Source organism: Panulirus ornatus, chromosome 51 (genome assembly GCF_036320965.1).
Source record: "Panulirus ornatus isolate Po-2019 chromosome 51, ASM3632096v1, whole genome shotgun sequence".
NCBI classification, from domain to species: domain Eukaryota; kingdom Metazoa; phylum Arthropoda; class Malacostraca; order Decapoda; family Palinuridae; genus Panulirus; species Panulirus ornatus.
Genome location: NC_092274.1, coordinates 3341745 through 3358465, shown reverse-complemented (window position 1 = coordinate 3358465; position 16721 = coordinate 3341745). Strand labels below are relative to the sequence as shown.

General features: G+C 38.2%; 2 protein-coding genes across 3 annotated transcripts in view; one reads left to right on the top strand and one right to left on the bottom strand.

Annotated features, from left to right (window-relative positions):
• Positions 1–2687: 2687 nt before the first annotated feature.
• The window catches only part of LOC139764836 (protein XRP2-like), a 28746-nt gene continuing 14712 nt past the window's right edge, over positions 2688–16721 (top strand). Inside the window, exon 1 of the mRNA XM_071691817.1 lies at positions 2688–2820. Within this exon, the coding sequence (XP_071547918.1) occupies positions 2807–2820 (14 nt within the window). The 5' untranslated portion in view covers positions 2688–2806. The remainder of the gene's footprint in view (positions 2821–16721) is intronic.
• LOC139764833 (uncharacterized) lies at positions 6391–16441 on the bottom strand. 2 transcript variants are annotated; one of them, XM_071691812.1, is made up of 3 exons: positions 16366–16441; positions 15537–16105; positions 6391–14753 (listed from the first exon to the last, which is right to left on the bottom strand). In XM_071691812.1, exon 3 carries the CDS (start codon positions 14747–14749, stop codon positions 13358–13360), a length of 1392 nt encoding a protein of 463 aa, XP_071547913.1. In that variant the 5' UTR covers positions 14750–14753; positions 15537–16105; positions 16366–16441; the 3' UTR covers positions 6391–13357. The 2 variants fall into 2 exon arrangements, with proteins under 2 accessions (XP_071547913.1, XP_071547912.1); XM_071691811.1 differs by lacking the exon at positions 15537–16105 and having other exon boundaries at positions 16366–16435.

Below are 16721 nucleotides of genomic sequence, written 5' to 3'. Positions count from 1 at the left end.
GGGAGTTCCAGAAGGGAACAGGTATCAGAGATATAAAGAGAAATAGAGCTCCAGGCCCCTTTCCAGGGCTGCCAGCAGCTTCAAGGCTGCACTAGTTTGTAGTAAGGAAGGGCAGACTCCTTTTGCTTAAGAGCCTTGACAAGATTTTACTCCTTATAGTCCTGTGACAATGGTTTAACCTCACCAGAGTGATTCTTAACTCTTGGAGTAACTACATGCTGGTGGAGTAATAATAACACTGTCCGGAATGCATGTGTGCATATATAAGTATTATTTTTCGTAAGTTTGCTGTTTTCCACATTAACAGAATATCACTGGAAATAGACAAGAAATTGTCTCGATAACTCGCATCCACTGTAGCCATCATGTATAATGCACTAGAATCGGAGCACCTATCCATAACGAGGCCCTGAAAAGCTTCCTGTGGTTTCCCCTGAACACTTCATATGTCCTGATTCAGCCCATTGACAGCTCATCATCCCCTGTAGACCATATTGCTCCAATTCATTCTTATCCCTTGCTTGCCTCACTCTTCTGCATGTTCAGGCCCTGAACACTCGAAGCATCTTTCACCCAATCCTTCTACCTCCTTGGTTTCCTCATTTCCTTATTCCTCCAGTTTGATATGAATACATAATTTATATATTTCATTATACTTAATCGCTGTTTTGTGCGTCAGCAAGGTAGCGCCAGGAATTAGATGAAGAATGGCCTAACCTCTCATATATACATGTACATACATAGACACCCATTCACGCGAGGTAGTGCAAGGAAACAGACGAAAGAATGGCCCAACCCACCCACATACACATGTATATACATACACGACCACACACGCACATATACATACCCATACATCTCAATGTATACATATATATACACACACAGACATATACATATATACACATGTACATAATTCATACTGTCTGCCCTCATTCATTTCCGTCGCCACGCCGCCACACATGAACTGACAACCCCCTCCCCCCATATATATATATATATATATATATATATATATATATATATATATATATATATATATATATATATATATAGCCTCCCTTACTTTAGCCACATTGCTGGGGCATCATGAATATTAGATATCCTTAAGGAGAAAAGGTCGAGATGTCAGGTAAACAGCAGCTCTGATTGTCCAATACAACTACAACCATTTACCCATTATAACCCATCACTAGTTGTTGGATGGGGTAATGCATGTACCTTCGTTTAAGGTATTAATACCCCCAAACCAATGATACAACTGACCTCAAATGGACTTAGGCAATTGAAAGGAAGGATAATAGTGCGTAGTAAAGTTAGTGCAAACATCCAGACGAAAAGTACAGTGTACATTAGCGCCCTCTGTTGATCGTGTGCGGAATTAAAGCAAGTGGTGTTCACGTGCTCCACCCGCCTCTCTCCTGTCTTGATGTGGTATGGTCCAGAGGCGTCTGACCAAACCGTTGCTGAGCAGACAAGTGGAGAACCCCACGCCATTCTTGCTTATTTGCCACGGAGTATTGACGTCGTGCACTTGTTCCATCAATACTCAGGCCTTCAGTGAGAACCATCTCCGATCTGTTAGAGTGGAACCCCAGTGAAGTACCTACAGGACTATACTGCACACGCTTGTAGTTGCTGCCCAACCCGCAAGACCACATTGGAAACATTAACAGAATGAGTGCAAAATCTTGACTGAAACAGTGTATTGCATCGTTTTAGAAACTCCTGCCTTTCGTTGATGGAAAATTACCTTTCCGCCATAAATGGTGGACGGCAGCTTACACCACATTATTAACTACCAGCTCTCCAATGTGGTGCCACCCTGAAAGTATTACGAAGTTCAGGGAAAGTGTAACTGGAATTTTTTCCGACGCGGTCCCGTACACAAAACCAAGATGGCCCATCCTCAAGCAATTGGATATGATGAAGACGAGGGAATTAGGCTGATCGTGAAGTGTCTAAGAGGAGCAGACATTGGCAGGATACCCTCGCATGATGAGCACACAAGCTCTTCCACAGCAAGCAATTGGCCGCTTTCTCAAGACATTTTCCTGGATAGCAGACCCCCTCATACAGCTTTCAGTTGTGACGCCACCTTCTGTGTACTACGAAGTTCAGGGAAAGCATAATTGGAAGATTTCCGACGCGGTCCCGTACATAAAAACAAGATGGCTCATCTTCAAGCTATTGGATATGATGAAGACAAGGGAATTAGGCGTAATATGTACATCTGGCTGATCATGAAGTGTCAGGAGGAGCAGCTTCCACAGCAAGCAAGTGGCGGCTCTGTCAAGACCCTGTCCTGGAAGGCAGACCTTCACACACGTCCTCGTCACCATTGCCAAATCTGGACATATGTTGTATGTTGGAATCACACATTACATAACTTTGTCACCATAATATACATGAATGTATTTACTTTGATGTATAAAATGTTTGTTTTAGTTACCCCATACAATTTTATTTTCAGAAGCGCCCTCAACAGGCAGCATTTACATTGTTTTGTATGATAAAATTACCAAAATGGAAATCGGATCTTGTCTTGACCCACCATGATAACATTGACCATAGGTCATGGACAAGAACTTAGTAGTATTGGACGGCAGAGAAAAAAAATGCCAGTTGTGGTACGTGACATTCCTTAAAAAGTCATTTAAGCTGGAAAATAATGTTTCAACAGCCATTTGGGTTTGGTTGATGTGATTAAGGACACTGGAACACTCCCTACGTGGACACAAATACCAACCAAGTTTGCTGAGCTGGTGTCAGTGATGGATGACTGTAACCAACTCCACCATCAGAGATGCTATTAGGACGGTAAGAAGCACTTAAGATTTCTAGCTGACCATTATTTAGCAGTCAACTTAGAGACTGCTTTATACCCATGTTTTGCCTGTTGTACACTGTTACCTTCTACCATTAAGTACCCCATGAGAAACGATATTTGGATGAACATTGTACATTAGAAGTTGGCATAATTTGAGTGCTGGACAACAAACCTTATGTATACGAAAGGAAAAAAGACACACGAAATAAAATATGCTTTAAAATGTCTTTAACCAGATGTAAAATGTGGGGTTGACATTTAGTGATGATTTGGGCCATTGAAGGAGATAGAGAGAGGTTAGCAGGCTTTGTTCCAGGTTTACATTGCAGAGAAAGATGCTTCACAATGGTAGGTAGACCCAAAGGGTAGAAGGCTTTCCAAAGTCTTCTTTCCTATTTCATGGAGCTCCTTCACACAGATCCAAAACAGTGTGAGGGTTGGGCTTTCAAATATCAGTTTGAGGCCACGGTCTGAACACACATCTAATGGTGCTTTCTGAAAGCAAATAGGAAGCTTCTTTATATTATTTCCAGGAGGAATGGATTTCTAACCCAATATAGCTGTACAAATCTCATATGTCAGGAAAGTAGAATTTAAAAACAAAGTTGAGCAAATTGTTCCACAATAACTGGATTAGTCTCTATCTCATGAATGTCAAAGGAAAAATATGCATATACAGGAAATCATAAAATCCCCCTGAGCATATCTCCATCCACAACTATTTTCTTTTGAAAACCACCAGCTGTCATTTAGGTTGAGAATGTTTGTATCATTGACCTGCAGAGACAAATTCAACTCATTCAGTTAGCTAAATATGTCTTGAGATATGCCAATTGTACAAGCCAAGTAGTGTCTTCAAAAAATGTGGCAAAACGATATCATGTTCTGGTAAGAAGGAACCTGCCTCAACTCGAACAACCTGGCAAGTACACCTCTGTGTTCAGGCCCTATGCTTTCACACAGTCATTCAATGTCCCATGCAACTCTGAACTTCTTTTTTTGGATGCCAATGATTCTCTGTGAATGATGCAATGAGTTCACATATGATTTTCCTTCTTAATCCATGCAACAAGTCCCTTCACCTTCCCGATCATAGATGCTGCAGCGCCAGTGCACATGCTAATGAAAGCTTTCCAATCCCTTGTCTAAACAAGGACTGATTAATGGCATTGAAAATGGCTTCCACAGTTGTTATATATTTTTTGAAAAAAGTGCATGTTCATTTATAAAATCTCCATCAATGTATCTTACAAGTGAAACAAGTTGAGCCTCAGTCAAAATGTCAAGTTGAAAAAGACTGGCTTGTTTGCAGCTTATTCACAATTTGGTCAGTAATATCTGTACTCATTTACCCTTTGAGAAATTAGAATTTGAGAAACAAGTTTGGTGTGACAAAGGAACAGCATTTAGTTGGTCAGCTGCCTTTTGATCTAGCATTTTTTCAACCATCACAAGTGCAGCTGGGAATATCAGTTCCTCAGCTATATTACATGCCTTTTTAGCTTTAGCAGCAAATAAAGATACAGCTAAAGAGCTTCCAGAGCTTTGCTTGATGTAGTGGAGGCTTTCTTAATTGTTGTCTGGGAACACTAAGAATCGGAAATAATAAAAAGAAAAAAATCCCAGTTTGCTATCATGATACTATTTTGTGTTAAAGTGACTGAAATAAGCTGGATTCCTACTACTGTTGGCCATCCAACCCACAAAAGAAGCACTAAGCTTCCAGAGGATCTGAATTTGTAGCTGCTTGATTTCCTTCACTTGCATTGCAGCTGCAACAGCCATCATGTTTTAACCATCTATCCATATTTCTGCTGTTAAAGAAGTAACTGTGTCTGTAAGCTTACTTATGAATTTGTAAGAAAATGTTCACACTTTACCCAAATTCACCAACATAAAATTGGGTAAGAGTGACTTGAGCCAAGTGCTCGGCCCTCGTCATGTACGTGTCCTGTTCCATTGCCTCTCCCATCTCCCCTCAATTTCTTTCTCATTCAATTCTTACTCTTCTCGTCATTAAGTTGGAAACTGTGTAAGTGCTGTAGTTATTCTATACTCTTAATCACTAATGCACAAATATACATGCTCAGTTAAGTTACTGATCCAAGATACCGTATGACCTATATGTGATACAGTTTGAAAAAAAAAGTTTTCTCATTGTACCCCAAGTGTACACATACCACAGTTCAGACAACACTGCTTTATACACTGAGTTGACTTCACTGAAGATGACCAGTGAAAACATTCCTGATTATGTGATTCAGGCAGGGACAGTAGCACTTTCACTGAAGACAATAGGTGAAACTATCAAGTGACAGCCTCCTTGTGGCTATGGCATTCAAAAAGGACTAGCCCCAAAATATACTTTTTCTGTTGTAGTGACTCAAAAAGAAACACCAGTGACTTATAAAGTTAAGATTGCACAAAGAAATTTTGGAGAGACAAGAGAAGAACCAATTGCCACTAAGTACAGCTGAGGATAGTGTCATGAATGCCAGGTCAAAGGATTCAAGTATTATGCCTACACGTTTTTCGTGTGGCAAGAGAGGTCATAAAAATTTTAGTGTACAAGCAAAGATAAGCCAGAGCCTACTAGACCCCAATGGCAACAGTGCTGGTGGTGTGACTATCACAAGTCTCTACTCATCACAAAATTTTGAGTCACTACAACTGAAGTTTTGTCAGAACTAGTGAAAATAGTGAAAAAACTTGTATGTAAATTGAAGAAATCATTGTATGTTTTGAAAGAGTGGACACAGTCGGAACAATGTTACATTTTTCTATTGTCTGAAAATTTTGAGCAATCATATGCTGATCCATGTTTAAACCAGAATTGAAAATTAATAAAAGTTATCATTGTCATTTGGGTGGATGACATTATTATTGCTGCCAGTAATGAAAATTAACCTCATGTTGTCCAGGATTCCTTGTGTAACAAATTCAAGATGAAGGATTTAGGGAAATTATCACGGTTTCTAGGTACTGAGCTTAAATTTGAAAAAGATTGTATTAAAATAAATTGGATCAAATACTTGAAGAAAATATTCAGTAAATTTTTGCAATGATTGATTGTAATCCTGTCAGTCCCATGTTATTCACGTGTAAACAAGACGATTGGTAGAGACTCCAATGAGTTAGCAGATGCTATATTGCACACACACATTGTTGGAAGTTTACTTTATGTCAGGTACGAGGCCTGACTTTTGTTATTTTGTGACAAAAGTTTTCTCAGCATATGGCCAACCCAGTAAAATCATATTTTAGTTTAACTAAATATGTACTGAAATATATTAACGATACTGGGAGTTATGATAAAGTTTTAAATCAGACAGCACAGACGATATACAAAGTATTTCAGGTTTCAGTTACCAGGGAAATAGTAAAAGAAATGGAAATGTAAAAGAAATGTAAAAGAAAACTTGTGCTATGCAGGAGTCTTAATTTCTTGAGACCATTGTTTGCAGATATGCAAGGGTGTGAAAGAATTTGTAGGCTGATAATTTGGGAGTGATAGCATTAGCCAAAAATCCAATACACCATGAAAGATCAAAACACAAAAATATCAAAAAGTTTTATTAGATCAGAAGTACAAAATGGTGTTACAGAATTGCAGTATATACAATCACAGCATAATTTTGCATATTTACAAAGATATTAAATATTTTATTAGATCAGTACAAAATGGTGTTAATTGCAGTATGTACAATCAGAGGATAATTTTGCAGACATATTTACAAAACCTGTTTCTTATGCAAATTGAATCAATTTTCTGTTATAAGAGGTTAGACATGAGTTTAAGTGAGGGTGTTCAGTATAAAAAGTTGTTACTATAGTATATGTAATGTACTATCCACAGGACTACACAGAAAACACTTGACATAAGACGAGTGCAAAATCTTTGGAAGATTGATGCACAGATGTACTATCCTCAGGACTACACGGGAAACAAATGTAGTAACAAGAAGAGTGCAAAATCTGTGGAAAGTCAATGCACATGTACTATCCACAGGACTACATGGGAAACACTTGTCCTAACAAGAGGATTGCAAAATCTTTGTAAGACAGATGATGTGCATTTTATTTCATCATGTTTTAGAACACTTCCATCCTATGTTTCATCACTTAATGGAAAATTAACCATCCCCCATGAATGGTACAAACGTCAGCTTGCACATACAAAATTAGTCGCTACTAACTCGCTGGTGTTGTGAGGGAAAGTGTTGGTAATAGGTGTGGTTGTGAACTTAAATGACACAAAAAGACAATCTCACCCCAAGTTGGCTCATGTTCAGGTTTGTGGAGATGATGAAGACCAGGGAACTGGGTTGGCAAATTCCAATGGCTGATCGGGTAATTTTACGAGTGAAGCAGAAGTTGGCAGGAGTAGAGGATGGATATCCTTGAACAGTAACAGAACAAGTTACTGTTCTAATAGAAGCAACTGACTACTCAACCTCTCAACACTTTTTCCTGGATGGTAGCCCTATATATAAACTTTCAGTACCACTGATAAGTTGCATGTAGTGCAAGATCTTGGGAAGGACAATTCACTACATGGTAAACCAAACTCTTTGAAAGATTGATGTACATGGGAAGCACCTGTCATAAATAAGACAAGTGCATAATCTTTGCAAGATCAATGCAGTGCATTTTATCATTTCATCATGTATTATAACACTTCCAACATGTTTCGTCACTTCATGAAAAATTACCCTTCACCTAATGAATGGTACAAATGTCGGCTGACTTACAGAAAATTACTATCCACCAACTCGCCAGTCTTGTGAGGCAAGTGTTCGCAATTGTGGTTGTGAAGATTTACAACACAGACTATCTCAACCAAAGATGGCTCATCTTCAGGCCAGTGGAGATGATGAAGACCAGGGAGTTGGATGTGTAAATTCTGCATCAATGGCTAACCATGTAGTTTTAAGAGAGAAGCAGAATTTGGCAGTAGAAGAGGTTGGATAGTTGCACATTAACAGAACAAGTTATTGTTCTGTTACAACGAGCAACTGGCTGCTCTATTCTGTCAAGACTTTTTCCTTGATGGCAGCCTTACATATAAACTTTCAGGGCTATTATTCAACGTTAACTACATGAAATCCATATCCTTATTCTTAAGGACATACTATCCAGAAGATTACACTGCAAACACTTGTAGTAACAAGAGGAGTGCAAGATCGATATACAAATGTACTATCCATAGGACTACATTGGAAATACTTATCGTAATGAGTGGAAAATATTCCAAGATCTATCGGCTCCATGGACGCTAAGGATGACTACAAGTACCTCGGTATTCTTGTTCGGGCAGGAGGTAGAAGAAAATCCTACAGCGCCCTGCTAGAAGAGGGGCTATCTAACATCACCAGAGCCCCTGTAAAACCTCAGAGAGGATTGCTAATGCATGCCTGGTGTTGGAAGAAGTATATAAGACAGTTGGCGTGCATGGATAGGCAGGTGAGAGTTGCAGTCCGCCTGCTCCACGACACGCCCTGCGCATTCTTCCAGTGAAGCAGAAGTTAGCAGGAGTAGAGGATGGATATCCTTGAACAGTAACAGAACAAGTTACTGTTCTAATAGAAGCAACTGACTACTCAACCTCTCAAGACTTTTTCCTGGATGGTCGACCCATATATAAACTTTCAGTACCACTGATAAGTCGCATGTAGTGCAAAATCTTGGAAAGGATGATGCACTAAAGAGTAAACACCTGACACAGTAATCCAAAATCTTTCAAAGATCAATGTACATGGGAAGCACTTGTCATAAAAAAGACATGTGCATAATCTTTGCAAGATCAATGGCGTGTATTTTATTTCATCATGATTTAGAACACTTCCATCCCATGTTTCGTCACTTCATGAAAAATTACCCTTCACCTAATGAATGGTACAAACATCAGCTGGCTTACAGAAAATAAGTAGCTACCAACTCTCCAGTGTTGTAAGGAAAGTTTTACAACAGAAACAGGCTATCTCAACCAAAGATGGCTCATCTTCAGACCAGTGGATATGAAGACCAGGGAATTGGACGAGTAAATTCTGCATCAATGGTAGATCGGGTAGTTTTGCGAGTGAAGCAGAAGTTAGCATGAGTAGAGGATGGATATCCTTGAACAGTAACAAGTTACTGTTCTAATACAAGCAACTGGCCATTCTAACCTTTTGAGACTTTTTCCTGGATGGTAGCTCTACATATAAACTTTCAGTACCACTGATAAGTCGCATGTAGTGCAAAATCTTGGAAAGGATGATGCACTACAGACTAAACACCTGACACGGTAATCCAAAATCTTTCAAAGATCAATGTACATGGGAAGCACTTGTCATAAAAAAGACGTGCATAATCTTTGCAAGATCAACTGCATGTATTTCATCATGTTTTAGAACACTTCCATCCCATGTTTCGTCACTTTATGAAAAATTACCCTTCACCTAATGAATGGTACAAACATCAGCAGGCTTACAGAAAATAAGTAGCTACTAACTCGCCAGTGTTGTGAGGAAAGTTTTACGACAGACTATCTCAGCCAAAGATGGCTCATCATCAGGCTAGTGGAGATGATAAAGACCAGGAAATTGGATGTGTAAATTATGCATTAATGGCTCACTGTGTAGTTTTAAGAGTGAAGCAAAATTTGGCACGAGTAGAAGATGGATATCTTCACACAATAACACAAGTTATTGTTCTCATACAACAAGCAACTGGCTGCTCTGTCAAGACTTTCCTGGATGGCAGCCCTACATATAGACCTTCAGGGATGTTAGTCATTGTTAACTACGTAAAATCCATATCCTTATTCTTAAGGATGTACTATCCACAGGACTACACTGGAAACACTTGTAGTAACAAGATGAGAGCAAAATCTTTGCAAGATTGATACACAGATGTACTATCCCCAGGACTACATGGGAAACACTTGTAACAAGAGGAGTGCAAACTCTCTGCAAGATCAATGCCATGTATTTCATCATTTCAACATGTTTTAGAACACTTCCATCTTATGTTTCGTCAATCCATGTAAAATTACCTATCCCCCATGAATGTTACAAACATCAGAATGCATATACAAAATTAGTAGCTACCAACTTGCTGATGTTGTAAGGGAAAGTGTTGGTAATAACAAGTAACAAGTTACTGTTCTCGTACAACAAGCAACTGGCCACTCTAGTATGTCAAGACTTTGTTCTGGATTGTAGCCCTACATATAGACCTCAACACTATTATTGTTAACTATGTAAAATCCATATCCTTTTTCTTAAGTGACACTATGTGGAAGTGAGCCAGCTTCATCTGGATTTTGTCATCGACATTACCCAGCTCTGCTCTTGTGAAATAGCTATTTAAAAACCCTTTAACTTTGCTTTTTATGAGGATAAAATAGTTTTCAAGATCTGTGTATATACAAAGATACACCTTCATGTGTTCACATATTGAAAATCCTGACCTCAAGATAATGGAAACACACATTATATGTGTGTATGTATATGTAAACGTATGTGCATACGAGTGGATGGACCATTCTTCGCCTGTTTCCTGGCACTACCTTGACGACGCGGGGAAACGGTTATAAAGTGAAATAAAATATATATAGTTTTTCATACATATTTGCCATTTCCCGTGTCAGCGAGGTAGTGTTAAGAACAGAGGACTGAACCTTGGAGACAAAGTCCTCACTAGGCCTCCTCCTGTGTTCCCTCTTTTGGAAGAATAAAAACTGGAGGGGAGGATTTCCAGCTCCCACTCCCTCCCCTTTTAGTCACCTTCTACAACATGCAGGGACTATGGGGGAAGTATTCTTTCTCCCCAATCCCAGGGATATATATATATATATATATATATAGGGATAGGGGAGAAAGAATACTTCCTACTTATTCCCTGCATGTCATAGAAGGTGACTGAAAGGGGAGGGAGCGGGTGGCTGGAAATATATATATATCCCTGGGGATAGGGGAGAAAGAATACTTCCCACGTATTCCCTGCGTGTCATAGAAGGCGACTAAAAGGGGAGGGAGCGGGTAGCTGGAAATCCTCCCCCTTTTTTCCTCAAAGGCCCTGTCCTCTGCTCTTAACGCTACCTTGCTAATGCAGGAAATGGCGAATAGTGTAAAAGAAAAATATATATATCTATATATATCTCATGTTAATGAGATATCCTTGATTATGGCATTTATTTGCCTGTGCCATTTCAGCTAACATGAAAAACACATTACAAAATCTTACTTTCACAGACCGATTAAATTATATGTTTTACTATAAGTTTCATTTTAATCAATGCTAAAATCTGAAAGAAATGGAATGTTAAATACACCATTAATGAATTCAAAAGGCTTCCATGCAGAACAGTAGGGCAACTAAACATTAAAATTAAGTGGAAAACTAATTCACCAACTCAACTGTGGTGAGAAGCCATTTACTTTGTTTAGAAGTATAACTTTGGTATTTTTTCAAACATGAATGATATGATGATCCCTCTGCAACAACATTTCTGTAGTCCATGTTCTGGCTGTGTATGAAATTAATTTTTGAAAATCGTGGTCTTAATACATGAGCTGTGATTTTGTTCACAGCAATCTTTATATATTTATATACACACAGCTACAAAAAATTTCTTTACAGACATGTTATTTCTGAAACTTTAACATATCCTAAAGTACCTCAAATAATAGAAAATAAAAAAAATATCTGTAGTAACATTTGATTGTAGAAAAATAGTTTATATATATATATATTCTTGCCTATCTGTCCTAAATCTACACCCATTCCTTATGGTATGGGGAATCGTGTAATTTTGCCATTTTGTATATGTATATGTGTGGGCGTTTATGTATATACATGTGTTTGTGGGTGGGTTGGGCCATTCTTTTTGCGCTACCTCATTAATGTGAAAGACAGCATCATAGTATAATAAATAAAATATTAATTTATTTATTGTACTTTGATGCTGTCTCCCATGTTAGTGAGGTAGCACACAGAAACTGACAAAAGAATGGCCCAACCCACCCACATGCACATTATATACGTAAATGCCCACAAACACATATAAATACCTATACATTTCAACGTATACATACACAGACATATACCTATGTACATACACATGTACATATTCATACATGCTGCCTTCATCCATTCCTGCCACCACCCTGCCACACATGAAATGACAACAAAGGCCACATTCATTCACACTCGGTCTTTAGCTGTCATGTGTAATGCACTGAAACCACAGCTCCCTTTCCACATCCAGGCCCCACAAAATCCATGATTTATCCTAGATGCTTCACATGCCCTCATTCAATCCATTGACAGCATGTCGACCCCAGTATACCACATCATTCCAATTTATTCTATTCCTTATGTGCCTTTTCCCCTCCTGTATGTTCAGGCCCTGATCACTCAATCTTTTTCACTCCATCCTTTCACCTCCAATTTGGTCTCCCACTTCCCGTTACCTCCACCTCTGACTCATATATACACAACTTTATTGTGCAGACTCATATATACACAACTTTATTGTGCAATCTGTAGCTTTGGTGAATTCAAAACTCGTGAACATAAACAAATTCATATTCACCTACATCAAAATCAGATTCTTCAATATCTCCATAATCATCTTTCTCATTGTCACCAAAATGCAATGTTCTTTGGATTCCATAGTGTAGAAATTAAGAGACTAAAATTGCTACTCTCATAACAGTCCTCTATGTGGCTAGGTCTGCTTACCTTCAGCTTAGGACTGCAAATGAGGCTTATGCTGCCTTTTATTAGCAGGTTCATTCATGAGCAATTCTGAGCTCAAGAAAGCAACAAAAAATGCAACCCAAGTTTACTCTTTGTTTTTCATTAAATTCAAGAGAGTACACCCATATCTTGCTTTAAGCAGCATTTAGATTCCACAAAAAACTCAAGAATTATTGCATTTGGGGAACCAATAAAAACAGAAAAATGTAACGTGTGCAAGTTTTGGAATACTCTTTACTGCACACATCTACAATGTCATGAATTTTGACAACTTAATAAGAGGGACTGGTAGAGGTAGGTTCCTTGCAAAATTACATAGCGATTCCCCATACAGTAAGGATTGGGTGTAGATCTGGGATAAAGAAGAAAGTAGTTAACCAAAAAATTATACAAAAATAAATATATTCCAAATACATCAGTTACATATTTACTGAATACCTTAAGGGTGTTTGAAATACTAAATATTTAACAATTAGAAGCAGCCGCCAGTCTATTCCACATTCTATATCAGTCTTAAACAACATTAATAACATTCTGCTTTCACTACTGAACACAAATTTTCCCATATGCAATTTAATCCACATGTTTAAGATAAAATTGTTTATATCATAGTAATGTAAACACATCACAATAAGATCCTTACACTTGCAAAGTTATATGACAAAAAATTCTGAAAGCATACCAACCTCAAAGTTAACAGGTGATCATTCTGAGGCCTGTCATTAACTGGTGTGAAGTTCGCTTTTGTTCTGCGAGTACCTAGTAGCTGTCATGCAATAATCAGTGGTTTATGATCCACTTTCTATATAGTAATGACTTTTCCAGCTTATCAAGAGATTTTTTATTTGTTGGAAGGTGGTGTCTGTCATCATGATCATCGGTTGCAGAGCAAACAGAATATTGGTGGACAACAGCAGTGGCAGCAGATATATGTTGGTTCTTTGGAGGGCCACCACCCCTAAACCCAACAGATGTAGTGAGAAGATGAGGACGTAGAATAGCTACTCCCATTTCTTTCATTTTACCTATGGTGTGCACTTGTTGTGATAAAAGTAATGTTCCTTTTTTGATGTGCTGCATATCAAGGCAAACCACCTGGGAAGTCAAGTGGAACTCACCTATATCTCGGTTCAAGTTACCACCCTTTACAGTCATGAGAGTATCCTGAAGTGTGGATTTGTGCTCAAGGATAACATACTGATCTAAGTCCAGAATTAAAACATTTTCCTGGGTATCACTATGGCGGTAGAGGCAGTCAAGCTCAATAACTCGCTTTATCACAGGCTGGGTGAGCTTAAAATTTCGTGAAGAACTAAAAAGTTTCTCTTCATATTCAATGCCTATCTCATCACTATATTTATCAAGTAACTTTCTTGCTAATGGTGTAAGGACTGGACCATATATAGAAAATTTGTCGACACCAATAATATTATAATAAGAGATAAACTCAATTACTTTGAGTGAAGCAATAGGAGATTCATTAGGTATGATGCAAACTGCAAACGTGTTGACAATACTTTTTAAATTCTCACTCTCGTGTATAAAAACAGGTTGTGATGGTTCTTCAGACCCTACTCTAAACTGAATCATATATGGTATTTTGCTAAATATGAGTTTCTTATCATTAGCTGTACATAAAAGATAGAGAACTCCAACATCCTCCTCAAGTGTATTCTGTCCATGGATTCTCTCAGATGCAAATTCAACACTGCAAGTACCGGGAACAGGTGTGCCCTCAGACTCGAACCATATTAAACATCCAAGTTCCGAGGGAGCTTCGGCAGTTTTGCGAACAGCTGCTATGGTCCTAATCTGTGGTTCCCCAATACCATTCTGGTCATCCCAGAAGGAGGAATAAACTGCAAGATCTGAAGTGATATCAATCCAGTCAGTTGGGGGTGTGGTTACTTTGTGATGAGTGTTGTAGCCACATTGAGGTCTCGCAACCTCTCCATTTGATGGGGCTTCCCCAAAAGTGTCAAGGTACTCAAGAGTGTACCTTAATCTTTCATATTCATGCTTATAAAAAAGGAAGGCAACAAGGCTGACAACAGCAACAATGGTAAGAGCAAGCTGTTGATATTTACGCATTGTTCCATCAATGTGTCTGGGTGAGGCGGAGTCATGCAGAGAAAGGCAGGGACTCTTGGGTTTTACACAATTATTCTGCATCCATCTGTAAAAGAAAATTCTTGGTACAGCACTACTATGGGTATATTAACAAATATATGTGTATGTAATTACCTATTCATACATTATGGGGATGGAGTTATACACTTAAGCATTCTCTACTATCATACAAATTTTACAATTTCTAGAAGCTATCCACAATTACCATTTCCTTTTTTACATTTTTCATTCATCAAGAACTCTCATACAACAGATGAATTTCTCTACATCCTTTCTAACAATCTCTTCTTAAACTTTATGATGTGGTGTTCGGGGCTGACAAATAAATACACCATCAGTGGACTTACAAGAATGAGATAGAACATTCAGTTTACATACAAAGAAGAGATGAAGCTAAGATGCTGTTGGTACAAAAGTGTTTCTGGGTTGGATGGTATTGCAGCTGAATTTATTGTGTGACTGGGTTGTTGATCGGTTGGTAGGGATATTCAATGTATGTATGGATCATGATGAAGTATCTCAAATAATGTTAGGATGCCACAGGTGTAATACTATTTGAACAAAAGCTTATAAATTCATTCATTACACTCAATTGATTTTCAGTGAGTTTACAACACAATTCCCCTCAATTCCAAAGCCCTACCCAGTTTAGGACAACTCAAGAGTGATGGGAGTTGAAGGTGCCAAATCCTAAAACCTCAAACTATCAATCCCACACATTGTAAAGAAGTTATTAGTACAATTTCGATAAATTCTATCATTAAAAATATCATGTCAGCCTTCGTGGAAATCAACAGAGTTTCAATGCGTCATTATAGTGATAATTTACCTTAAGTATAAGCTCCACTGATTGGCGTTCCTTAAGGATCCTTATTAGGGTCCTTCCACTTAAGTATAAGCTCCACTGATTGGTGTTCCTTAAGGATCCTTACTAGGGTCCTTCCACTTAAGTACAAGCTCCACTGATTGGTGTTCCTTAAGGATCCTTATTAGGGTCCTTCCACTTAAGTATAAGCTCCACTGATTGGTGTTCCTTAAGGAGCCTTTATTAGGGTCCTTCCACTTAAGTACAAGCTCCACTGATTGGTGTTCCTTAAGGATCCTTATTAGGGTCCTTCAACTTAAGTACAAGCTCCACTGATTGGTGTTCCTTAAGGATCCTTAATAGGGTCCTTCCACTTAAGTATAAGCTCCACTGATTGGTGTTCCTTAAGGATCCTTATTAGGGTCCTTCCATTTAAGTACAAGCTCCACTGATTGGTGTTCCTTAACCATCCTTTATTAGGGTCCTTCCAACCCTATACTGGAACTTGCCACCATTTTTCACCCTCCGTCTTAATACGTGTATGAAACACTCTCTCTCCACACTCTTGTACCTAAAGTAACAGTTTCCCCTCGCTGAAATGCCATCAATTCTATCAATTAGATATACATATGCTGATCAAACTAAGGGAAAGGCAAAGTGATGAAAATCTTGTGCAACTAAAGTTTATATTTTCGAAGGGAAAAAAACATCTTGAACCGGAATTGTATTGCATTATGAACAAAGAACACTTCTCAAGTAATGAAATTTACATTAAGTTGGCTACCAGGTTGAACATGTTCATATTTACTTATCAATTAAACTGTAAGGGACATAATAATATATAAATTTGTACCTGAGCTACACATGACGTGTAAGGCGTCAGCCGCTCGGGTCTTGGTGTAAACGTTGCACCTCCACCTGTCCGAACTCTGTACTTTCGTAAGTCTATATTTCAACTAAAACTCTGTACTAGACTTGAATGTGTATGCTGTTTTACAAAGATGAAATGTATATTTATACATACGATAAAAATGTGCATAAATAGAATTTCTTTGAAACATGATAATTTAGTAGTTTTGTCATTATGAAACCGAAGCCAGGGACTGGAATGCACGCTAACAACCAACCATCATTTTCGATGATTTTCACATATCTTTAAAGTACAGAAATCATTTACTTAATACTAAAGACACCAGAATTCATATAACA

Coding starts and splice junctions, on each gene's coding strand:
- LOC139764833 (XM_071691812.1), bottom strand. CDS start 14,749: ATGCAGAATAATTGTGTAAAACCCAAGAGTCCCTGCCTTTCTCTGCAT.